The following is a 25,512-nucleotide window of genomic DNA, read 5'->3' on the forward strand; positions in this document are numbered from 1 at the left end:
GGTGGACCTCAGGGCCTTGGTGATACGGCAGCATGCAAGGCCTGGAGGCATTCAGTGCTGAATTCTAGCAAACTATGGTGCTGTGTGATTCCCTTCCCCACCCCCTGAGGAGATTTAAGTAAATGTTTGTTTATTCACCCTAGATAGAGAGGGCACCTCTGATGGACCAATGAAGGGATTCCATCCAAGTCCTGGTTGCTGGACTGATGTGTTTATCGGGGTTAATTACAGGAGATGGGTAACTCCATTAGGCATACCACTAGGAAAACACACCCCAGACAATTGATTTCTTCTGAAATAGTCACAGCTGGAATGTAAGGGAGAAGAGCCTTATGAGTTTTACGAGGGGACTCTTAAGCCTGTCCCCTCCTTCCAGGAGAAACGTCACAGGCCTGATGCCACGTAGGCACTCAGCTGAAACGTGGTGGAAGGGGTCAGGTTCCACCTGGAAGAAATAGCTGTATTACACCAATCTTCCCTTTTTGTTCCAAAATTATTTATTCATTGGTTAATTGTTGTGTGTGTATGTGTGTGTGTACATGCCATGGTTCATTACCTGCGTGGAGATCAGAGGACAGCTTCCAGGAGTTGGTACTGTCCTTCTGCTCTGTACCTTCTAGGGATTGAACTCAGATCATCAGGCACAGTGGCAAATACCCTTACCCACTCAACTGTCCCTCTCAGGGATCGTTCTGGAAGATCAGTAGCGAGGACCCAAGTGTTACCAAGCAAGGTTCATTTTGCTTGCCATATAGCATGTCAGTCACGGAAATAATGAGGGCTTTGTTTGTATGTTTTTCCAGTAGGTTCATGCAATTAGTCCCAGTGCCTGGCAGACCTCATACATAGAAGCAATCATGCTGCCTCTTTTTTTTCTAATTTTTTTTATTAAAAATTTCCATCTTCTCCCCTCCTCCTCCCCCTTCCCTCCCCTCCCTTCCACCCATACCCCCATTCCTCCCCTCTCCAAGACAAAGAGCCAACAGGGTTCCCTTCACTATGTTAAGTCCAAGGTCCCCCCAGCTCCCCCTAAGTCCAGGAAGGTGAGCAACCAAACTGACAAGGCTCACAGTGAGCCCGTCCATGCTGTAGAGTTCATGTTCATTGCCGTTATCCTTGGTTTCTCAGTCCTCCACCGTCAGCCACATTCAGAGAGTTCGGTTTGGTCCCCTGTTCCATCAGTCCCATTCTGACTGGACTTGGTGGTCTCCCGTTAGATCTGTCCCACCATCTCAATGGGTAAACGCACTCCTCGCGGTCCTGACTTCCTTGCTCATGATCTCCCTCCTTTTGCTCCTCATCAGGACCTTGGGAGCTCAGTCCGGTGCTCCTATGTGGGGCTCTGTCATTTTCTCCATCCAGTGCCAGGTGAAGGTTCTATGGTGATATGCAAGATATTCATGAGTATGGCAATAGGATCTGGACATTTCTGGCACCCTCTCCTCAGCTGCCCAAGGACCTAGCTGGGGGGCGTCTTCCTGGACACCTGGGAACCCCTCTAGAGTCAAGTCTCTGCCAACCCTAGAATGGCTCCCTTAACTAAGATATATAATTCCTTGTTCCCATATCCACCCTTCCTATATCCCAACCATCCTATTCCCCCAAGCTCTTCCCATCCTCTACTTCACACTTTTCTCTCCCCATTCCCCATCCCCCCATCCCACCCCACCCCCATGTTCCCATTTTTTGTCTGGCAATCTTGTCTACTTCCAGTATCCAGGAGGATAACTATATGTTTTTCTTTGGGTTCACCTTCTTATATAGCTTCTCTAGGATTTTTTACGAATTACAGGCTCGATGTCCTTTATTTATGGCTAGAAACGAATTATGAGTGAGTACATCCCATGTTCATCTTTTTGGGCCTGGGTTACCTCACTCAGGATGGTGTTTTCTATTTCCATCCATTTGCATGCAAAATTAAAGATGTCATTGTTTTTTACCGCCGAGTAGTACTCTAATATGTATATATTCCACACTTTCTTCATCCATTCTTCCACTGAAGGGCATCTAGGTTGTTTCCAGGTTCTGGCTATTACAAATAATGCCGCTATAAACATAGTTGAACAAATGCTTTTGTAATATGATTGGGCATCTCTTGGGTAAATTCCCAAGAGTGGGATTGCTGAGTCCTGGGGTAGGTTGATCCCAAATTTCCTGAGAAACCTCCACACTGCTTTCCAAAGTGGTTGCACAAGTTTGCATTCCCACCAGCAATGGATGAGTGTACCCCTTACTCCACATCCTCTCCAGCAAAGGCTATCATTGGTGTTTTTGATTTTAGCCATTCTGACAGGTGTAAGATGGAATCTCAACGTTGTTTTGATTTGCATTTCCCTGATTGCTAAGGAGGTTGAGCATGCCCTTAAGTGTCTTTTGGCCATTCGAACTTCTTCTGTTGAGAATTCTCTGTTCAGTTCAGTGCCCCATTTTTTAATTGGGTTAATTAGCATTTTAAAGTCTAGTCTCTTGAGTTCCTTATATATTTTGGAGATCAGGCCTTTGTCTGTTGCGGGGTTGGTGAAGATCTTTTCCCAGTCAGTAGGCTGCCTTTTTGTCTTAGTGACAGTGTCCTTTGCTTTACAGAAGCTGCTCAGCTTCAGGAGGTCCCATTTATTCAATGTTGCCCTTAATGTCTGTGCTGCTGGGGCTATACGTAGGAAGCGGTCTCCTGTGCCCAAATGTTGTAGAGTACTTCCCACTTTCTCCTCTAACAGGTTCAGTGTGTTCAGATTGATATTGAGGTCTTTAATCCATTTGGACTTGAGTTTTGTGCATGGTGACAGACACGGATCTACTTTCATTCTTCTACAGGTTGACATCCAGTTATGCCAGCACCATTTGTTGAAGATGCTTTCTTTCTTCCATTGTGTGCTTTTAGCTCCTTTATCAAAAATCAGGTGTTCATAGGTTTGTGGGTTCAGATCTGGGTCTTCTATTCGATTCCATTGGTCGACTTCTCTATTTTTATGCCAATACCAAGCTGTTTTCAATACTGTAGCTCTGTAATAGAGTTGAAGTCAGGGATGGTAATGCCTCCAGAAGTTCCTTTATTGTATAAGATTGTTTTGGCTATCCTGGGTTTCTTGTTCTTCCATATAAAGTTGATTATTGTTCTCTCAAGATCTGTGAAGAATTTTGATGGGATCTTTAAGGGGATTGCATTAAATCTATAGATTGCCTTTGGTCGTATTGCCATTTTTACTATGTTGATCCTCCCAATCCAAGAGCAAGGGAGATCCTTCCATTTTCTGGTGTCCTCTTCAATTTCTTTCTTCAAAGATTTAAAGTTCTTGTCAAATAGGTCTTTCACTTCCTTGGTTAGAGTTACCCCAAGATATATTTTTTTTTTTTTTGGTTTTTCGAGACATGCTATTTGTGGCTATCGTGAAAGGTGACGCTTCTCTGATTTCTTTCTCTGCTTCCTTATCCTTTGTATATAGGAGGGCGACTGATTTTTTGGAGTTGATCTTGTATCCTGCCACGATACTAAAGGAGTTTATCAGCTGTAGGAGTTCTTTGGTGGAGTTTTTCGGGTCGCTTATGTACACTATCATATCATCTGCAAATAAGGAAAGTTTAACTTCTTCCTTTCCAATTCGAATCCCCTTGATCCCCTTGTTTTGTCTTATTGCTATTGCTAGAACTTCAAGCACTATATTGAAGAGATAAGGAGAGAGTGGACAGCCTTGTCGCATTCCTGAATTTAGTGGGATGGCCTTGAGTTTCTCTCCATTTAATTTGATGTTAGCTGTCGGCTTGCTGTAAATAGCTTTTATTGTATTTAGGAATGACCCCTGTATCCCTAATCTCTCCAAGACCTTTATCATAAAGGGGTGCTGAATTTTGTCAAATGCTTTTTCTGCATCTAATGAGATGATCATATGGTTTTTATCCTTCAGTTTATTTATATGATGGATTACATTGATAGATTTTCGTATGTTGAACCAGTCCTGCATCTCTGGGATGAAGCCTACTTGATCATAGTGGATAATTTTTCTAATGTTTTCTTGGATTCTGTTTGCCAGTATTTTATTGAGAATTTTTGCATCGATGTTCATGAGTGAGATTGGCCTGTAATTCTCTTTCTTGGTTGAGTCTTTGTGTGGTTTAGGTATCAGGGTAGTTGTAGCTTCATAAAAGGAATTTGGCAATGACTGTTCTGTTTATATATTATGAAATACCTTAAGGAGTATAGGTATTAGGTCTTCTTGGAAGTTCTGGTAGAATTCTGCATTGAACCCATCAGGTCCTGGGCTCTTTTTGATAGGGAGGTTTCTGATAACAGTTTCTAATTCTTCGCGACTAACAGGACTATTTAGAGCATTCACCTGGTCCTGGTTTAACTTTGGTATATGGTACTTATCTAAAAAAAGTGTCCATTTCTTTTACATTTTCCAATTTTGTGGCATACAGGCTTTTGTAGTAAGATCTAATGATTCTCTGAATTTCCTCTGTGTCTGTGGATATGTCCCCTTTTTCATTTCTGATCTTATTAATTTGTATGTTCTCTCTCTGCCGTTTGATTAGTTTGGCTAGGGGTTTGTCAATCTTGTTGATTTTCTCCAAGAACCAGCTTTTTGTTTCATTGATTCTTTGGATTGTTTTCTGTGTTTCTATTTTGTTGATTTCTGCCCTCAGTTTGATAATTTCCAGTCTTCTACTCCTCCTAGGTGAGTCTGCTTCTTTCTTTTCTAAAGCTTTCAGGTGTGCTGTTAAGTCTCCAATGTGTGCTTTCTCCGTTTTCTTTAAGTGGGCACTTAGTGCTATGAATTTTCCTCTTAGCACTGCTTTCATAGTGTCCCATAAGTTTGAGTATGTTGTGTCTTTATTTTCATTAAATTCAAGAAAGACTTTAATTTCTTTCTTTATTTCTTCCTTGACCCAGGTGTGGTTCAGTAGTTGACTGTTCAGTTTCCATGAGTTTGTAGGCTTTCTGGGGGTAGCATTGTTGTTGAATTCTAATTTTAATCCATGGTGATCCGATAAGATGCAGGTGGTTACTAATATGTTTTTGTAACTGTGGAAGTTTGCTTTGTTACCGAGTATGTGGTCAATTTTCGAAAAGGTTCCATGAGCCGCAGAGAAGAAGGTATATTCTTTCCTATTTGGGTGGAATGTTCTATAGATGTCTGTTAAGTCCATTTGGTTCATTACCTCTATTAAGTCTCTTAATTCTCTGTTAGGTTTCTGTCGAATTGACCTGTCCATTGGTGAAAGAGGAGTGTTGAAGTCTCCCACTATCAGTGTGTTTGGTTTGATGGCTGCCTTCAGTTCTAGTAATGTTTCTTTTATATAAGTGGGTGCTTTTGTATTAGGGGCATAGATATTCAGGATTGAGACTTCATTCTGATAGATTTTTCCTGTAATGAGTATAAAGTGTCCCTTTCCATCTCTTCTGATTGATTTTAGTTTGAAGTCAACTTTGTTAGAAATTAGTATGGCCACACCCGCTTGTTTCTTAGGTCCATTTGCTTGATAAACCTTTTCCCAACCCTTTACTCTGAGTAGATGTCTGTCTTTGTGGTTGAGGTGTGTTTCTTGTAAACAGCAGAATGTTGGATCCTGTTTTCGTATCCAATCTCTTAGCCTGTGCCTTTTAATAGGTGAATTGAGTCCATTGATACTAAGTGATATTAATGACCAGTGGATGTTAACTCCGGTTGTCATTTTTTATTTGGTAGTAGAGATTGTGTGTTTCCTTTCTTTGAGATGTGCTGGTGAAGGGTCACTAGATGTCTGAGTTATTTTGGGCAATGCTGGACTCCTTTGTTTTTGAATTTCCTTCTATTACTTTCTGTAAGGCTGGATTTGTGGCTATGTATTGTTTAAATTTGTTTTTATCCTGGAATATTTTGTTTTCTCCATTTATAGTGAATGAAAGCTTGGCTGGGTATAGTAATCTGGGTTTGCATCCATGGTCTCTTAGTTTCTGCAAAACATCAATCCAGGACCTTCTGGCTTTCATGGTTTCCATAGAGAAGTCAGGTGTTAGTCTGATAGGTTTTCCTTTATATGTTACTTGACCTTTTTCCTTTGCAGCTCTTAATATTCTTTCTTTATTCTGTATGTTTTGTGTTTTGATTATAATATGGCGAGGGGATGTTTTTTTTTTGATCCAGTCTATTTGGTGTTCTGTAAGCTTCTTGAACCTTAATAGGAATATCTTTCTTTAGGTTTGGGAAGTTTTCTTCTATAATTTTATTAAATATATTTTCTGGGCCATTGAGCTATAGTTCTTCTCCTTCTTCTACGCCTATTATTCTTAGGTTTGGTCTTTTTATTGTGTCCCAGATTTCCTGAATGTTTTGTGATGAGAATTTGTTGGATTTGCTGTTTTCTTTGATCAGTGCATTTATTTTCTCTATGGTATCTTCAGAATCTGAGATTCTTTCTTCTATCTCTTGTATTCTGTTGGTTATGCTTGTTTCTGTAGTCTCTGTTCGTTTACATAGATTTTCCATATCCAGCTGGCCCTCGGGTTGTGTTTTCTTCCTTGCCTCCATTTCAGTTTTCAAGTCTTGCACTGTTTCCATTATCTGTTTGATTGTTTTTTCTTGGTTTCCTAGGATATCATTTACGGATTTACTCAATTCTTCAAACTTTTTGTTATTCTTCTCGTCCATTTCCTTAAGGGAGTTTTTCACCTCCTGTTTAAGGGACTCTATTACTTTCATAAAGTCAGTTTTTTCTAGTTCTTCTTGATTAGTGTGTTCAAGTCCTCCTGTTATAAGTTCGCTGGGTTCTGGTGCTTTCATGTTGTTTTTCCAATTGTTGGAGGAATTCTTGCATTGGCGCCTTCCCATTTCTTCCTCTGAATAATCCCCTTTGGGTCTTCTTTTAGAAGTTCAATTCACCCCAATGAATTCAATTCGCTCAACCCAATGAATGATGGATCTTCTGGTAGACTGTCAGGTCTCCTTGCTGGCCAAGGAGCTCACTGATAAAGGGCCTACCTTGCTGCAGGCAGGCTATTGAAACAGGGGACCTCCCACCGGCCTGGGTGCACTCAATTCCAGGTCCCCAGCTCCCAAACAGGCTGAGCTGTGGGATTTTGTGGCCCCAAAGACGGGAGGATGAGGCGGAGGGGGGGGGGTTCTGGGTGCAAGGTGGGAAGGGACAGGAAGAGAGAGGCAGTATCCGGGGAGAATAACCCCTGCAGGAAGAGCAGGAAGTGTGTGTGTGGGGAGTTGGGGAATGTCGGTGGTCCCTCTCTGGGCAGCTGCCCCGGTTCAGGCACTCACTCCTCACTCACCCTAATGAATGATGGATCCTCTGGCAGACTGTCAGGTCTCCTTGCAGGCCAAGCAGCTCGCTGACAAAGGGCCTGCCTTGCTGCAGGCAGGCTAATGAAGGAGGGGACCTCCCTCCGGCCTGGGTGCACTCAATTCCAGGTCCCCCAATGAATGATGGATCCTCTGGCAGATAGTCAGGTCTCCTTGCGTGCCAAGCAGCTCAGTGACAAAGGGCCTACCTTGCTGCAGGCAGGCTAATGAAGCAGGGGACCTCCCACCGGCCTGGGTGCACTCAATTCCTGGTCCAGGCGCCCAAACAGGGTGGGCTGTGGGATTTTGTGGCCCCAAAGATTGGAGGATGAAACAGGGGGAGGGGGGCGCTGCCTCTTTTTTTAGTGCTGGGATTATAGGCATTCACCTCTATGTCTGGATTAAAATGATGAGCTTTCCTTCCTTCCTTCCTTCTTTCCTTTTTTTTTTTTGTTTGTTTTGCTAGACAGGGTTTCTCTGAGTAGTCCCAGTTGTCCTCTGATTCGCTTTGTAGACCAGGCTGGCCTCAAACTCGGAGATCTGCCTGCCTCTGCCTCCCACATTCTGGGAATAGAGGTATGCACCACCACCGCTCATCAAAATGATGAGTTTTTCAAAACAGGAAAGATTTATTCATGAGGAAGCCAAGTGTGTGGAGTCAGGAGAGCAGGCCTCAGCCATTTCTGTTGAAGGATATGGTTCAGTATTTGTGATTAACAAAACTGGGTAGTCTGGGGTATGGGAAAGAGTGGCTAGAGGTAAGGAAAATTGAAAAAAAAAATTGTGTTCTGTATATGCATAATCAAATTTTATGGCTCTTCCCATTCAGAAAATGGTGACGTTAGCATGCTTTGGGTCTTCTGACTCTGACAGGTGCCTACCAGGCACTTGTAAAAGCCGGCATGGAGGGTTAGCAGTATCAACCATTTTGAGCCACTCACAAATTTCTAAAAAAACAATGCAGGCATTGTGCTGCTATGGAGAGGTTTCAACTGTAGCAAGCTCATGAGAATGCATCCTTTAGCTACGTAACATCTTCAGCCGGGTGTGAAACTGGCTATCTGGAAGACAGCGAGGCTAGAAGGCTTGTCTCCTGAGCTTCGCCAGGGGAAGTTTCAGCATCAGGAACTGCCTCTGTCCCTGAAGGAGGGGTCTGCTGAGGATAGCAAAGCCTTCATCAGAAATTGACCTACTCAGCTGAGGCTCATTTCTCTCTCAGCTTGGTTACCAGCAACTAGGCGCTCCTTTCTTAGACTGTGTCCCATTGTAATAACATCCTCTGGTTAGGCCCTAACACCAAATGTTGAGAGCTGTCGGGGAGACAAGTCCTGGAACCCTTATAGGCCTAAGTGCCAGACCCCTGGACACTGACCCCTCTTGGACTGAGTTCCTTGGCATGCCCTCCCCAGAGGTCCATCTAAGCTGATGTGTATCCTTTGATGTACTGGGTTTCTGTGTTCTATCATCTGAGCCTATCCCATTCGGGGTGAGGGAGAGAGGCAGATGCCTGTGAGTGCACCAGCTGTCTAGGAACAATGAAATAGAATCCGACCCTCCACACTTGTATGCCATGTCTGATGGAAGGAGAAAGCAAGCCTTGAGAGCACCAAGGGACAATGCTCCTTCTGCCCAGGTGGCCTTGACACTGGCTAGTGAAGGGATCTAATCTCCCTTTGCATAATTGACTGCCTGACACCCTCCTTCCTCCACAGGTCTCCCCAGTGTGTCCCTGGGAGCAGGTTGCATGAGCTCTGGTTGCACTGACCTTCTTTCTGCTGCTGGATAGCGATGGACAGCAGACAACAGAGGAGGACCATCCCTCGTTCTTATTTTATTTTTAGTTATTTATCGGTGGTTTTTTGAGATAGGGTTTCTTTGTGTAACAGCCTTGTCCTCCCTAGAACTTGCTCTGTAGACCAGACTGGCCTTGAACTCACAGAGATCCGCCTTCCTTTGCCTCCTGAGTGCTGGGATTAAAGGCGTGAACTACAACCGCCCAGGTTTATTATAATTATTTTGTTTTGTCTTGGTTTTGGTTTTTCGATACAGGGTTTCTCAGTAGCTATGGAGTTTTATTATTATTATTATTATTTAATTCTTCTCACTTATATTGCATCCTGACTGTCATTTCACTCCCCTCCCCCCAGTCTCCACCCCCAGACTCCTACTCCCCCCCCCCCCCAGTAGAGGAGGGCCACACATCTGCTTTCTTTTCCCAGGTGACCAGACCAAAGAACATCTTTGGGAAGTTTTACATTCTATTTAATTGAATTCTTATTTCCATTCCACATTGGTGATGGAGGAACAATAGTGTGGGCTAAATTTGGGTCTGATTGAGTAGCAGCTCTTTGAGAAATAAGGAATCTGGGAAGCAAATAGTCTTGGACTTTTTGTGGGTTTCCTACTTAATCAGGTGAGTTGTTTACTTCACAGACTCTCACCTACCAGGTTTCTGCTTCAAATCCTCTTGGGTTTTCTTATGAATGTGATGCCAAATATAGAGGGCCAGTCAGGGCCTGCTTGTCTCACAGTGTGTCCTTGATAGTTCTAGTTCTGAAAGGGACAGGCCTGGACAGTAGCCTTCAAATCTCAAATGCCTGATTAGGCACAGAGTAGAAAGGTTAATGGATTATTCGGTTTTATTTCATCTTCATTGAATTCATTGCTTCTCAAATATACTGAGTCAAAATACCTTCCTATATAAATCTGCCTCGTTCAAAATAGAAAAGGAGTATATAGTACACACTATTTTTTTACTTTTATTTATTGCACATGTATGTGCACACACACTCGTGCTACCAGTGCACATGTGGTAGTCCAAGGACAATTTGTGAGAGATGGCACTCTTCCTCCACCACTGAGTCATCTGGCACACCCATACGTAGCTTTTTTTTTTTTTTTTTTTTGGTTTTTCGAGACAGGGTTTCTCTGTAGTTTTTTTAGAGCCTGTCCTGGAACTAGCTCTTGTAGACCAGGCTGGCCATACGTAGCTTTTTAAAGAGGATGTAGTGCTATGTTCTAGATTTAAAAGAGACTCCATCACCTTCAAAACTTGGCTTCCTCATTCATCTTATGTGCAGTTGAACTCAGTAAACCCACTGTAGGCTGCACCGTGCACAGAGTACTACATAGGATATGGATGAACCCAGGTTCTAGTGTCCAAGGCAGTGAAAGAGACCCTGCACAGACCAGTGTAGCAATATATAGACAGTAAACCTACAGCACTGTTCATAAAGTTGCTGAGGGCGTTCTAGGGGAGAAGCTAGTACTTTCAGTGAAGCTGAAAGAGGTGGTGGCATTTGAGTTGAATTTTGAAGGATAAGTAGGATTTAAATGTAGAGCAGTGGATCTTAACCTTCCTAATGCTGAAACAGTTCCTCATATTGTGGTGACCCCCGACCATAAAATTATTTTCACTGCTGCTTCATAACTGTGACTTTGTTTCTGTTATGAATTTAATGTAAATATCTATATTTTCTGTTGGCCTTAGGTGGTCCCCATGAAAGGGTCTTTGATCACCAAGGGGTCATGACCCACAGGTTGAAAAATAGTAAATAGTAAATGAGGATGCGCATTCTTGGTTAAAGGCCCCAAAGCAGTAGAGAACAGTGTCTCAGCTCTAATTTCAGCACTCAGGAACTCGGGAGGAGGAAACAAGAGGGTTGCTAGTTTCAAAACAGCTTGGGCTACATAGTAAGAGTGTGTCAAAAACAAAACAAAGGGTGTGTGTGTCGGGCGGGGCGATCCTGCCATTCTAACAGTGTGGATGAACATGGAGGTTATTGTTTTAGGATCTAAATGGGATAAGCCAGACATAGAAAGACAAATGCTTCCTGATTTCACCTTTGTAGAATGTAGAATTGTGGTATCAAAGGCTGGAGCTGCTTGTTAGAGAGTAGTACAGTGTTTAAAACTTTGTAAAATTTGTTTTGATGTGTGAGTGTCCTGTCGGCGTGTATGTTTGTGCACTCTGTGCACACCTGTTGCCCACAGAGTCAGACGAGAACAGAAAGTGCTCTTAACTGCTAGGCAAGCCCTCCAGCCCTGGATATACAGTGCTTTGATTTTGCGCAGGAGAAATGGTCTATCTTAGTGTTTCTGTTGCTGTGGAGAGACACCATGACCACGGCAACTCTTGTAAAGGAAGATGTTTCTTTGGGGCTGGCTTACAGTTCAGAGGTTTAGTCCATTGCCATCATGGCAGGAAGCTAGTCAACACTCGGGCAGACATGATGCTGGAGAGGTAGCTGAGAATTCTTCATCTTGATCCACAGAGATCAGGAAGAGAGAGTGACACTGGGCCTGGTTTGAGCATCTGAAACCCCAGAGCTCATCCTCACAGTAACACACTTCTTCCAACAAGGCCACACCTCCAGTAATGCCACTCCCAATGAGCCTATGCAGGCCACATGCATCCAAACCACCATGTGGTCTAAGGAACTGACCTTAGACCTCGGCCAGCTCTTGGCACTCCAGGCTGGAAGACAGTGACATGAGATTTCATTTTGTTCCCTTCTTTCACGTTGTCGCTTCAGCCTTCATATCAATCAGTTCTGACCGGATTTGGCCAACAACTGAAGAGGAGAAACCAAAAAATGTGTAGTTATGAACGTCTCTAGGTGTTCATTTCAGCACAAATTTTCCATTTGACTTGGTTCCCAGGTGTGTTTCATGAAATTAATACCACATTATTCTTGTTGCCAGATTTTTGCTAATTCACTCATTCTTAATATTTAAGGCTACCGCAGCACACAGACCTCAGTATACTGTTTTGGAAATTATATTATAGGAAAATAAACATAAGCTAAGGAAATAAAACTAATGTTTGGTGCTTAATGGAACAAAATTCTCATGTGAAGGTTATTTAGCTGATCTTGAATTTTTATTTTCAAGTTGAAGTATGTCAAGAACTTGCTCCTTCCTACCACGAGGGACCAAGTCTTTTCAGTTATGTAGAGATGTAATTGGAGAGGGTTTTATGCCATCATTTCTCATTTCCCTCACTTTTGCTCTGTTATTTAGAGTTGTTTAAGGTACTTAAGGGGAAATTCAGTCACCTCTTCCTCCTTATTTTATTAAATCCAAATTTTAGTTAAGTTCTACTAAGGCTTCTACTTGTTTTAGATTTTTTTAAAGATTTTGTTTATTTTTATTTTATGTGCATTGTTGTTTTTGCCTCTATGTATGTCTGTGTGAAGGTGTCAGATCTTGGGGTTACAGACAGGTGTTAGCTGCCATGTAGGTGCTGGGAATTGAATCCAGGTCCTCTGGAAGAGCAGCCAGTGCTCTTAACCTCTGAGCCACCTCCAGCCTCTGTTTTAGATGATCCCCCCCCCACACTAAACTTTAGGTATTATTATGTTAAAAAAGATAATAATCTTACTTGTGGATGAATGGATGTGTGAAAGTTTGATCCTACTAAGCTTTTTTAAAAAGTTTATTTATTTATTATGTATACAGTGTTTTGCCTTCATGCCAGAAGAGGGCACCAGATTTCCTTACAGATGGTTGTGAGCCACTATGTGGTTGCTGGGAATTGAACCTGTGGAAGAGCAGTGCTCTTCACCTCTGAGCCATCTCTCCAGCTTGATCCCATTAATCTTATGTGCAGTTTATTTACAGCAGGGGAGGCTGGGATACTAGGCTGTGTCACCATTCAGCTGCCAAGGATCCTTTTGCTCATGAGTAGATTGTAGGTAGGTAAGTTAGTCCCTAGTAGCTTTTATCTTCCAAGTGTTTGGCAGCAGTAAGAAGAGTTGAAGCAGGCAAAGGGAGAACATGTGACTGTTCTGGTACAGGACCCAGGCAGTCGCCAGCCACAGCTCAGCCTGGGGTTTGAGACTCTTGGCTTTGAAAACATGGCTCTCTGGAACCATTGTGACCAGGGCCTACAGCTTGTCATCTTTGGCCCTTTTAGTCTTTTTTTTTTTTTTTTTTTTTTTTATATACCTTCCCTCTCTGTGTCAAGATTTATTTATTTTATGTGTATGGGGTGTTTTGCTTCTATGTATGACTGTGTACCAAGTGTGTGCTGTGCCCTCAAAGGCCAGAAGAAGTCATCAGATCCCTTGGAATTGGAGTTACAGATGTTAACTGCCATGTGGGTTCTGAGAACCAAACCCAGGTTTTTGCAAGAACAGCAAGTGCTCTTAATCACTGAGCCACCTCCTCAGCCCATATGGGTCCTCTTATATGGACTTTTATGTTGAGGACCAATTACGGCCTTGCATGAATTGTACTTTCTCTGCTGGGGGAATTGTCAAATAACGAATAATGGACAATAGAAGAAAGTGGCAGGAACCTGGATGATCCAAACAAAGGCTTTCTCTTCTTGCTGCCCGCTTATCAATTATGTTTCTATTGCTAAATATCAACACTGAATTCTTTATGAATCCATGCAATTTCAGTGCCTCTAACTCTGAAAAAAAAAAACCTTTTTGTCTATACATGGAAAGGGTCATGTCAGAGGCATCAGCACCAGACAGACAATTTAGTAGACCTTCAGTCACAAGTTAATGAAGCCACCTAGTAGTTTGTTGCATAAATTAAGGTTCTGGGTTCTTGTAAAGCAGCTCTTTTAAAGGTTCATTTTTAAATTTATTTACTAATTATTATTATTATTTTGGTTTTTCAAGACAGGGTTTCTCTGTGTAGCTTTGGAGACTGCCATTCTGGAACTCACTCTCTAGACCAGGCTGGCCTTGAACTCAGAGAGATCCATCTGCCTCTGCCTCCTGAGTACTGGGATTAAAGACATATACCATCACCACTCAGCAAAAGGTTTATTTTTTTATTATTTTTAATTATGAGTGTGTGTCTGTGGGTATGTGTACATGCGTGCAGGTATTGTGGTGGCAAAGGCATCAGACTCCTCTGGAACTGGAGTTACAGGCAGTTTTGAGCCATCTAACATAAGTGCTAGGAATCAAACTTGGGTCCTGTGCAAAAGCAGTGAGCTCTCTCAACTGCTCAGCCATCTCTGCAGCCCATCAGTATTGTTTCTGAATTATATCTGCACTGACTCGAAGAAGGATGTGTACTGATTTCTGTTTGAAGGCCATCGAAGCAACTGACCCTCACAGTAAGCTGTGCTGTAGGCAGTGTTACAGCCATATTGTAGATGATGCGTAGGCAGTGAGGTAGCCTGTCAGTGGGGCTGGACCCAAACCTAGACAATCTTGTTCAGCACTGTATGTTGTACCGAGCGGTCACCTAAGTACTGTAAGGTCTCTCCACCGAAAAGGCCATTGCTCGAGTTTTTCCTTTGCTATATATCCAGTCTGGGGCAGGGGTTCGCTAGGTATGTGTTGGGGCAGCTGGCCCAATCCCTGCGTTCAGGGGCGTGGCTGCCCCAGCGGAGTAGGATACCCCTTAAATAGGATCGGGGGCCGGAAGGAGCCCCGTTTTCTTTCCCCCGCGTTACCTTCTGCTCCGCTGGACCCTTGGTTCTGTAAGTTCCCTTATTTCCCCTTTTATTAAAACTGATTTATTATAAAAGGACTATCTTGGTTATTCCCTAACCCCTCCGACCGCCGGTACCGCTGGTACCCGCCGGTACATTTCCGCCGGTGCCCGCCGGTACAGGTATGCTTTAATATGATGCCAAGATGAGGCCAGAATTACATATTATTTATTTTTTAAAAATAAAAAACATTATTTTAGGTGTATTGGTGCTTTGTCTGCTCGTATGTCTGTAGATTGTGTGCATGAAGTGCCCCAGAGGCCAGACAAGAGTGTCAAAGCCCCTTGGGACTGGAGTTGGAGGTGGTTATGAGCCACTGCATGGTGCTATGCTGCACACCTGGGTCCTCTGGAGGAGTCTTGGTCTAACTGTTGGGCCATCCCTGTGCCTTCCAGATGATTTGGTTAACCTCACTCCCTAGGACTTTGTCTTTGACCCTAGGCATCACACACTCGTGCCCATACCTTTGGCTGTGTCACACACTTGTGCACATGTCTTTGGATCTTTTTATTTTTAATTCTTTTTAAGGGAATAGGAAATCCACAACTTCCTGTCTTAGAGAGGGTAGCAGAAAGCCTGCTCTCTTCTCAGGGCATGACCAGTCCTCAGATACAGTCTAAAATGCAGTCATGACAAAGCACACTTTATTTTGTAAGCTTTTCTTTTTCAAAATGGTATCTTTCGGAGTGTGTGAATGACAGCTAAATTTATTTTTCTTAACTAGGCATGTAAGTTGAAAGGCAATCTGCAAGTCAAGTGTGTTTTGAAGGGAGTTTAGTAGTGAATGAATGGTTCAGTGGAAAGTTTTCAGTTACAGGAGTCAAAATATCAAATAGCTTGCATCTTACATCCAACATTTAAAATGATGTTCTCTAAAGCCGTGAGTGAGGACAGGTGTCTTTTCTGAGAAGGGAAAAGGTGTTCACTGTAAGACTCTTTACAGATAGCTATGTCACCTTAAAAGCAAATTCCTGGGATGCCTTCAGAGAATGCTTAGGCCCTGAAGACCTACAATTCGGCTTCTGTGTTAGGATCTATATGGTGTCGTCTATATGATGCCCGTATCACCCGAAGGCTGGTAGAGGACTTTCAAGAATGGAAACTTTTTAATGACTCCCTGTGTACCTGAGCAATTTACCCTGCCAAGAGAGTAATGATAAGATACGGTGTGGGAAACACGGCTCGGAATCAGGGTGCTTGGGGTTCCTAGATCTGTTTATCATTCTAATAACACACTGAGATGTAGAGTCTTACCTTTTTTAATGAGCTTTAGAGTAAAACTTAGGTTCAAACACCACTTTTGATATCTGTTACCTGGAATATATTAGATTCATCATGTAAATTATTTGAGCCTTAGTTTCTTCGTCTTTAAATTGCCCCAATATATGGATTTTATTAGGTCTTTATTGTAGGCAGGCATTGACCTTTCTTTTTCTTTTGCTTATGTCTCTGTGTTGTGTGTATGTACTTGTGTGTGGTACGTGTGCATGTGTGTTGTATGTGTGCATGTGTTGATATGAGCAGTCTTCCTCAGTCACTCTACCTTACTCATAGGACAGGGTAATCTCAGTTGAAGCCAGAGCTAACCGATTTGGCTAGTCTAGCTAGACAGCTGGCTTCGGGGACCTCCCTACACCCCATATTTCTGTCTCCGAGTTCTAGAATTAGATAGACCTCTACACCGACTGGGCATTGGGTGCTGAGGATCTGAACTCTGGTCCTCACTCTTGTGTGGCAAGCACTTTACTTGTTGAGACAACCCTTGTCCTAGTATTTTATACTTTAAGTCTTGACAGTAGTCTTACGAGGAAACTTTTAGTATTGCTAACCCCATTTTTCAGGTCAGGTCACTGCAGTGGAGAAAACTGACAATCAGAGAGTAACATGTTTAGAAATGATATCACCCAGAAGGGGACATATTCTTCAATGGTGGCAGCAGAGGACATTCTTTCTTGTCAACTCTGACTCATCCACGCCTCCTTTTCTTTTAGGATTGTGTTTCAGATTAGTGAAGAGAGGAACCACATGTTTAAGCAACATGCATCTCAGAAATGAGGCAGAGGTTTTGGGCCAGAGGTTGTCAGTGAAAGTGGATTTTTATCTCTTGCAGGAGTGGCAGAGACTCAACTATGATATCTACACCCTGCGGCAGATTCGCAGGGAAGTGAGAAACAGATGGCGGCGAATCCTCGAAGACTTGGGTGAGTGTGAAAGAGACTGTGAAATGGTGAAATAACTAGTCACGTGCGTGCTTCTCACTGCTTCCACCATGGCTTCTGTAGAAAGATCGCCAGCGCTGACTATTAGTGACTATTAAACTACCTTATACTGATTTGTTCTTCAGTTTTGCTTTTATGCTCTCAAGTATAAACCTTGATATTTCTGCTTTCCCCAGCTCCTGTTACTTGGCCCTATGTTACTTCATCTGTCCCCAAGTGTGAGATAACACAGAGTAGTGAGGTCATATCGGTGTCACTGTTTACTGTTTCGTCATTATTTATCGATTGATTTAGAGGGGGTTGACTGAGCTAGTAGTAATAGCTTTCTGGATATGGCAGGTTGAAAGAAATAGTGTTTGTAAGAGGTAGTTAGACACAGGCAGAAAATTCTAACAGAAGCAAAAGGAAGAAGAGTTACAAGGTTGGGAAAATACACTTGACATTATGGTAGACACTGAATAATGGCCTTTCTTAACTTTGCTACGGTTGAGTAACCATATCCCCACATCATATGAGCTTGCTTTAGTGTTCATAAATGAACAATCACCTTTAAAGTCCTTGGTCATTCTACTTTGAAGTAACATGACCCGTGGCATTAAAGATTTTCAGAGGCGGGATACCAGGTTGCTAGCCCTGGCTGCCTAAGTTGGGGAATGGCGGGGTAAGGTAGGACTCTGCTCTTTTAACCCATTCAATATTACTATGGGTTGGGAGTTTGCAGCGTAAGTCAGCCTGAGCAGGTCTCATCCTTTGATTCTTTTCTATCTTTAGGAAAATAATTTTTACCAGCTGTCCAGACTACCATGAGGAAGGAGATCAGGGCTTTAAGATGTAGCAACCTGGAGGTGACGTCACTGTGCAGGCTGGGGAGAGGTGCAGGATTCTAGAACAGTACAGTGGCAGGTGTAGTGAGCAGTCAGGGTCAGGATGACTTCCCTCCTAGAGGGAGAAGGGAACAAGGAATAGCCAGCAAGGACAAACATGAAAATAGAGGTTTTTCTGTTGTTGGTTTTGTTTTTCAGAAACAGCCCTAGCTGTCCTGGAACTCACTCTGTAGATCAGGCTAGCCTTGAACTCGGAGATCTATCTGTCTCTGCTCCCAAGTGCTGGGACTAAAGGCGTGACCACCACTGCCCTACAAAGATAGTTTTAAGTAAAGAGCCTCCTGCTTACACAGAGCTGGGAAGCAGCATTTTTTAAAAACTGCTTGCTCTTCTGAGGGCCTGCCACCCAGCTTCCAAATACATACTCAGAGACTTATTTTTACTTACAAATGCCCAGGCTTAGCTTGGCTTGTTTCTAGCCAGATTTGCCAACTTAAATTACCCAGTTCTCTTTAACTTTGTTTTTCCTCTGGGCTTTTACCTTTCTCTATTCTATATAACTCTCTTTCCTTCCTTACTTCATGGCTGGCTGGGTGGCTGGGTAACTGGCTGGCTGGGTGACTGGCTGGCTGGCTGGCCCCTGGCATCCTCCTCTCCTTTCCCTTTTCTCACTCATTGCCCCTCTTCTTGTTCTTCTTCTAAGCCTAGATTTCTCCTTCTATTTATTCTCTCTGTCTGGCAGCCTTGCCTATCCCTCTCCTGCCTATCTATTGGCCATTCAGCTCTTTATTAGGCCAATTAGGTTTTTTAGGCAGGCAAAGCAACACATCTTTGCATCATTAAACAAGCGTTCCACAGCATAAACAAATGTTACACATCTTAAACTAATATTCCACAACACTTGGTAGTGCCTCTGACTTTAGTTTTTACTGTACAGAATCCACACTTGGATTCCTTCTTAATAATCTCAGTGATAGTATCGTGGGATGGCACTAGTGATGACTTCAAACAAGGGCTTTGTATCTACCCTAGGTTTTCAAAGGGAAGCCGACTCTTTGCTGTCAGTGACCAAACTCAGCACCATGAGTGATTCTAAAAACACAAGAAAAGCCCGAGAGATGCTGTTGAAACTGGCTGAAGAGACCTCCATCTTCCCAGCCAGCTGGGAGCTTTCTGAGAGATACCTCTTGGTTGTGGTAAGTGGATGCCTTTCCTCATCACCCCGTTTTCTTACCTTTTCTGTTATTTCTGGGACCCCCACATCACAACCCCAGCAGCTCCACCAGGACAGAGTGGCAAATGGTGGTGCCACTGTAAGCACCTGTGACTGATGGCTCCAGAGCCACCTGGAAAGCTTTGAAGAGTAGGATTTCTGGATCCCGCCTAAAGCTGTTGAGACCCAAGTTGTGGCCCGATTGTTTTTCAGATGATTTCTGCTATGTGGTTAAAGTTTCAACAGAGTCAAAGTTGCTATCCTGCCTAAGATCGGAAAGGTTGGTGGAAGGGCTGGGTGGATAGTTTAGTTGGTGAATGCTTGTTGTGTAAGCACGAAGAGCTGGATTTTTTTCTCCAGCACCCACTTTGGAAGCCTGACATGGTGGCACTGCTTGTGATTCCAGGTCTGGGACACAAGGCTTGCTGACCGGCCAGCCTAGCAGAGTCAGGTGTGCACGGCTCCCAGTGAGAGATAGCACAACAAAGGAGGGGTGGTTCTTGAGGAACAACGCAGAAGGTTAAACTCTGACCTTTGCACGCGGTGTGTATTTTGGCCCACCTGAACACATACATGCCCACACACACCTGCACATACATATACTCACACTCACAAATTTTTGGTGGAAACATCTGTTGGGTAAGTAAAAGGGTGAGGTAAGCCTCTGAGTCTTGAAATTTTTAATGACTGTTTTACTTGCTTGGTACTATTTCTAGGGCAGGCTATATTTTTATTAAAATTTCTCATCCATGTAGCTCGGTTTCCAGCTTGGTGAGCTTCTTCTTTCGTCTTTTCTCTAACTGCAGGACCGTCTCATTGCTCTTGATGCTGCCGAGGAGTTCTTTAAGATTGCTAGCCGAACTTACCCCAAGAAGTCAGGGATCCCATGCCTGGCAGATGGCCAGAAAAAACTGCACTACCTTCCATTTCCAAGTCCCTAAAGGATGGCCCGGAAGAAGATCAGAGTTCTTTCACCATGACACCGCAATTTACCAAAGCTGGACCCACTGCCTGTGGTTGCAAGTGAGCCAGGAGACGGCTTTCTACACTCAGACACAATTCTGAATCCTACAAAATACATGGTCTTCCTCAGGGCCTCAGCTTGAGAATGCTCTGGTTACATTAAAACACCTGGCAACTGTTCATCGAGAAAGGAAGTTAAAGAGTTGGCTGATGCATAGTTTTTCCTGGCTGGTCAGATTCCAAGAACTCATTGCCTCATTGGCTGTATAAGCTACCCTCATCCATCTGTGGAGGACTGGTGTTTGTTTGTTTGTTTGTTTGTTTGTTTGTTTGTTTTTTTGACAGGGTTTCTCTGTAGATTTGGAGCCTGTCCTGGAACTAGCTCTTGTAGACCAGGCTGGCTTTGAAATCACAGAGATCCAGCTGCCTCTGCCTCCCGAGTGCTGGGATTAAAGGCATGCGCCACCACCGCCCGGCTCAACTAGTGTTTTCTAATCAACAAAATAGCATGAAGAATAGAGAAAGGTGTAACTGAGCCCTTTATTCCTGCATCAACTTTGAAGTAATCGTTATTAAATGTAATGCTAGACAAAATGCCCCAAATTTCATAAAATTCTAGGCCTCATGTGACCTCATGTGATTTGGAAACACCTGCAGCAGCTCAGATGCTGTTTGGGGCAACAATTTGAGCATCAGGAGTGGTTATTTAGGAGCATAGGTGAGCCAGGCGATAGAAATGTGTAGCCACGCAGCCCAGATAGCAGAACTTCCTGCAGCTAAGTATCTTCCTTTGTGACGCAAGCAGCCTAAACCCTCAACATCAATCCCTAGCATGAAAGTTACCCAGTGGGCCTCAGTTTTTATATGTTGCCCGTTTGTAGTCTCAAAGCCCTTGGCGTTTTGTGGAGACTAGCTTCTGTAAACTGGAATGTCTGACCTCTGCTTCCTGTCTCGAACTTGTTTCCTACTCATCAGCTGAGGGTGGTACCTGCCCAGGGGCCTTGTGGTGCAGACTGTAACTATGCAGGTAGTGACATATTGACATAGGTCACCGCTGGGTCTTCCATCAGTCTGAACATGATTTTTCAAAATGGAGCCATGCTAACAGTGCAGCTTGCCCACAGGAAGAGAAGCCCAGTTTCCTGAGAGCATAAGCAAGGAGCTTGCCAAGCGTTCATGGTTTATCTCGTTGAAAAGCCTTTAAAGACTTGTAGGATCTATCAATCGACTACTGACAACAGTAGAAATATTTTTATTTTTTAACGATTTTGCACTTCTAACTTCAGGTTGAAAACAAATTTGTATAGTCTGTTTAGGGGGCTGTGACCTGAATAATTTCATATGCTGAGAAGGTGTTTTTGCTTATGCACTCCATGTTTAAAATTTACTAGGAAATACATGTCCTCCGTTCAGTAATGCATTGTAGACCAACTTAACAGATTTGTTTCCAGAGAATTTGCCCTAGTTTAGTAAGTAAGCTAAAGTTTATTTTTTTAATATTTACTGCTTAATCTCTGTCTCATGTTGTTTGAAATTAGCCCCTTGGATATTTTCACTCACTTCTGTGGGCCTTTAAAAAATAAGCAATAAAATAAACAAAAGAAATTTTAGAACGTTGTGTTGTTTTATTATCTGTACTCAAATTTTATCATTTTTGATGTCAAAATAGATGAGCTTGTCTGTGTCTCTGGATTATAAACCATTGCCATAGTTCTTATTTTTGGCAATACACAAGTAAGGGTAAAATTATTTCTGTGGTAATTAAAGTACATGAAATTACCCAGGAATGCTTCTCCAAGAAATTAAAAGACTTCCGCATGGGCTTTAAGTTGAATGCGTGTTATATCTCTGACAAATGAGAAGGGTTCCTTCCATGATCCAATCAGTTATAGGGCAAAGAAGCTGAGAGGCAGGCTGGTTTAAGAACCTCCTGCCCCCTTCAATCCAGACAAGGAGTGGATTTGTGCTAAAATGAGTAGTCACTGTAGTGTACGAGAGGCTCGGATTGACCGAAGTGGGCCCTTCAGAAACCACAGGGTTCTCCGCGGGCCCAGGGGCTGCAGATATGTTAGGAGGCCACAGGGCTGTTCTCCTCAGTCATCATCCCTCCTGGACCACTTCAGCACTTCTCAGAGGTTCATCTCTGTGTGCTGGGTGGCGTTAAGTGGTAGAAGGAGCTGGGGGGGGGCTGTGTCCCGCCACGCGGCTAGCTTTACCCAAAATAATTACACGGAAACTGTATTCATTTAAATACTGCCTGGCCCGTTATCTGTAGCTTCTTATTGGTTGATTCTCATATCTTGCTTTAACCCATATTTAGTAATCTGTGTAGCACCACGAGGTGGATCGCTTACCAGGAGAGGTCTTACCTGCGTCCATCTCGGAGAGGAGAAGCATGGCGACTCACTATGGCGACCACCTGAAGTGTCTGTCCAACTCTGCTTCCTTTCTCCCACAATTCTGTTCTGTCTACTCCGCCTACCTAATTTTCTGTCTCTTAAAGGGCCAAGGCAGTTTCTTTATTAATAATGAAAGTAACACATAGACACTCCTCCCTCATTAAGTGGTAGATGGGAACACATTTTTACATTAAAATTATTTATTCTAGTGGGCATCAATCAGGGAAAAACCCTCTAACTAGCAAGTCAAATACTCAAGTTAATATTTCATTGATGGTATTGGATAGGACAGTAAAGTATTAAGTTTTCTTTAATTTTGTTTTGTTTTGATTTTCAGGTCAGGGTTTCTATGTATAGCCTTGGCTGTCCTGGAACTCCCTATGTAGACCAGGATGGCCTTGAACTCACAGAGACCTGCCTGCCTCTGCCTCCTGAGTGCTGGAATTAAAGGTGTGTGCCACCATCAGGTGAATGCACCGGCTGAATTTGGTTACTTTTCAAGCTCATAAGCTATTGACCAAAAGATAGGGCAGCCCCACAAAGAAAAGGACATATGATGCTATTGCTACTCATTCTGACAATAATTCCCTGTGATGGTTGATTATATGGAGGGAGGAGAATATACACACACTCCAAGACCATACGCTATAAGGTCAGGGGCCCCTGGATCTCAGGGATTAGTGAGGAATTGTCACCTCCTTTTTCAGATGGGGACATCTGAGAGGTGGTACATGGATTCTCCCCTGGGACTCACTAACACTGAGTTCATAATCTCCCTCATTGACTCATTGACATTGCTGCACTTCCAGGATAATTAATTGGGCTGAACATACTTGTATCTTGGCTGGTAGGTAAAGAATTATCTTAAAACAACAGAAGATCCTGAAAATTCTCCATCCCCTGGCTAAGATGGTAAACTAAAATTACTATTCTACCCTAGTGAGATGGCAGACATTACTTTTTAAATTTATTTTCATGTGAAGAATGTGTGTAGGTGTTTTGCCTGCATGTATGTAGGTGCATTTTATGCATGCCTCTTTCCCGAGAGCCTGAAGACGACATCAGATCCTCGGAAATCGGAGCTATAGTTGTGAGCTGCTGTGTGGGTGCTGGGAACTGAACCTGGTTCTCTGCAAAAGAGTCAGTGATCTTAACCACTGAGCCATCTTCCCTAATGAAAGTCCTTACTGTAGTCCATAGCTTATTCAGATTTCTTTAGTTCTTACCTAACTTATATTTGTTCCAGGACTCCATCTAGGCCACCATATTGCATTTAGTTTGGATGTCATGAATCAGTAGACTCCCCCTTGGTCATGACAGTTGCTTAGACTTTCCTTGTTCTCAGAGTCCTTGATAGTTTTGTAAAGTACTGATTAAGAATCTAGAGGAGAGACTGGAGAGCTGGCTCAGAGGTCAAAAATGCTGGCTGCTAGTGCAGAGGACCTGAGTTTGGTTCTTACTGCCTATGTTGGATGGTTCACAAACAGCTGTAAGTCCAGCTACAAAAAAAATGTTTTTTTCTTTCCTTGATTCTGTTGTTATCTCTGCTCACACATGCACATGCCTACACATGAACAATTAAAAGTTTTTTAGAAAAAAAAATCCAGAGGCAAGATCTGGAGATCATCTGTAACAGTGGGGCTGTATAATGTCCTATTCATTCTCCTTGCCATTTTTCTTGAGAAAATATAGGCACCAGACTCCTGGAGGACATACTCGTAGATTTGGCCATCAAAAGCAAGGGGATCTGTGGAGCATACAGGGCTGTAGCAAAGACTGTGCACTACTGCCCAGCTCTGGGTCTTCGTAATGGACATTCTTAGTCCTTTAGCTACTAGCAGTACTGCTGTTTGACCCCTCAGCTAAGATTACACTTAGCTGATGGTAGCTGCCTTGCCCATACTTATCGTATTGGATAGTTTTATGTCAACTGGAACAAGTTAGAGTTATCTAAAAGGAGGGAATCTCAACTGAGAAAATGCCTCCATAAGATCTGACTGTAGGGTATTTTCTTAATTAGCTGATTGATGGGGAAGGGCCCAGCCTGTTCTGGGTGGTGTCATCTCTGGGCTGATGCCCTAGTTCTATAATAAAGCAGGTTAAGCAAGTCATGATGAACAACCAGTAATCAGAACTCCCCCATGACCTCTGCATCAGCTCCTGCCTCCAGGTTCCTTCCCTATTTGAGCTCCTGTCCTGGCTTCCTTTGACGGTGAACAGTACTGTGGAAGTGTAAGCTGTATAAACCCTTGCTTCCCCAACTTGCTTTATGGCCATGGTGTTTCATCACAGCAATAGAAACCCTAAGATATATATTTTGCCTCCCAGGGGGCATCCTACATCTATCAGCTAATAAACATCTTGCACGTCAAATCTCCATTTCAGAATGTCTTCTCGCGGGAATCCAGTTATGACAGTATTACCAACATGGTTGAATGAAAACATAAATAAGAAGGAAGGACATGACTGCTCTTAGGTATGGTGGAGGAGAATGTTTATTGTGGTCTAAAGGAAAGTATAGCCAGAGGCAAAGACATCCGGGAGAGGCCATATGATGGGTAGGGGTGGGAAGAGGGGAACCTGGGACAGCAGCCAAGAGGATAAAAGGTAAAAAAGGGGTGGTAACAAAAATGTCAAGGTTATATAGGGAAGAGCCTCTGGGGGAAGGGCAGTCCAGCCCCTAGTCTGGAGAGTTCAGGGTACAGGGCAGGGTATGCCAGCCACACCCTGTAACAGGTAGGGACTGAGGGATGCTGGGAGAACTTGGCGGCCAGATCTGCTTTGATATGTTAAATAGGCACCTCAGCCATTTGTCCCCAGTGTTTGGGACCTAATGGCACCATTGCTGTGAAGAGACACCAAGACCACAGCAACTCTTACGAAGAAAAACATTTAATTGGAGTTGCCTTACAGTTTCAAAGGTTTAGTCCATTATTGTATTGGTGGGAAGCATGGTGGCATGTAGGCAGACATGGTGTTGGAGAGGAGCTGATAGTTCTATATCCGTATCATTAGGCAGCAGGAAGAGAGAGAAACTGGGTCTGGCTTGAGTATTTGAAATCCCACGGCTTGTCAGGCGGTGGTGGCACACACCTTTAATCCCTGCACTCTGGAGGCAGAGGCAGGTGGATCTCTGTGAGTTGGAGGCCAGCTTGGTCTATAAGAGCTAG

The 25,512-nt window shown here is 43.3% G+C and overlaps 1 protein-coding gene across 3 annotated transcripts in view; it reads left to right on the forward strand.

The window, feature by feature from the left end:
* Window positions 1–20,269, forward strand: part of Mreg (melanoregulin) — a 118,334-nt gene extending 98,065 nt beyond the window's left edge. For 2 of the 3 annotated variants that reach the window (XM_038340388.1, XM_038340386.1), the window contains exons 3-5: window positions 16,835–16,925; window positions 18,800–18,963; window positions 19,787–20,269. In XM_038340388.1, coding sequence (XP_038196316.1) covers window positions 16,835–16,925; window positions 18,800–18,963; window positions 19,787–19,921 — 390 coding nt within the window. In that variant the 3' untranslated portion in view covers window positions 19,922–20,269. Of the gene's footprint in view, window positions 1–16,834; window positions 16,926–18,799; window positions 18,964–19,193; window positions 19,261–19,786 lie in introns of all 3 variants that reach the window. The other variant, XM_038340387.1, reaches the window with a different exon arrangement.
* The last annotated feature ends 5,243 nt before the right edge of the window (window positions 20,270–25,512 follow it).

The sequence above is a fragment of the Arvicola amphibius genome, chromosome 8 (assembly GCF_903992535.2).
Source record: "Arvicola amphibius chromosome 8, mArvAmp1.2, whole genome shotgun sequence".
In the NCBI taxonomy this organism is placed as follows: Eukaryota; Metazoa; Chordata; class Mammalia; order Rodentia; family Cricetidae; genus Arvicola; species Arvicola amphibius.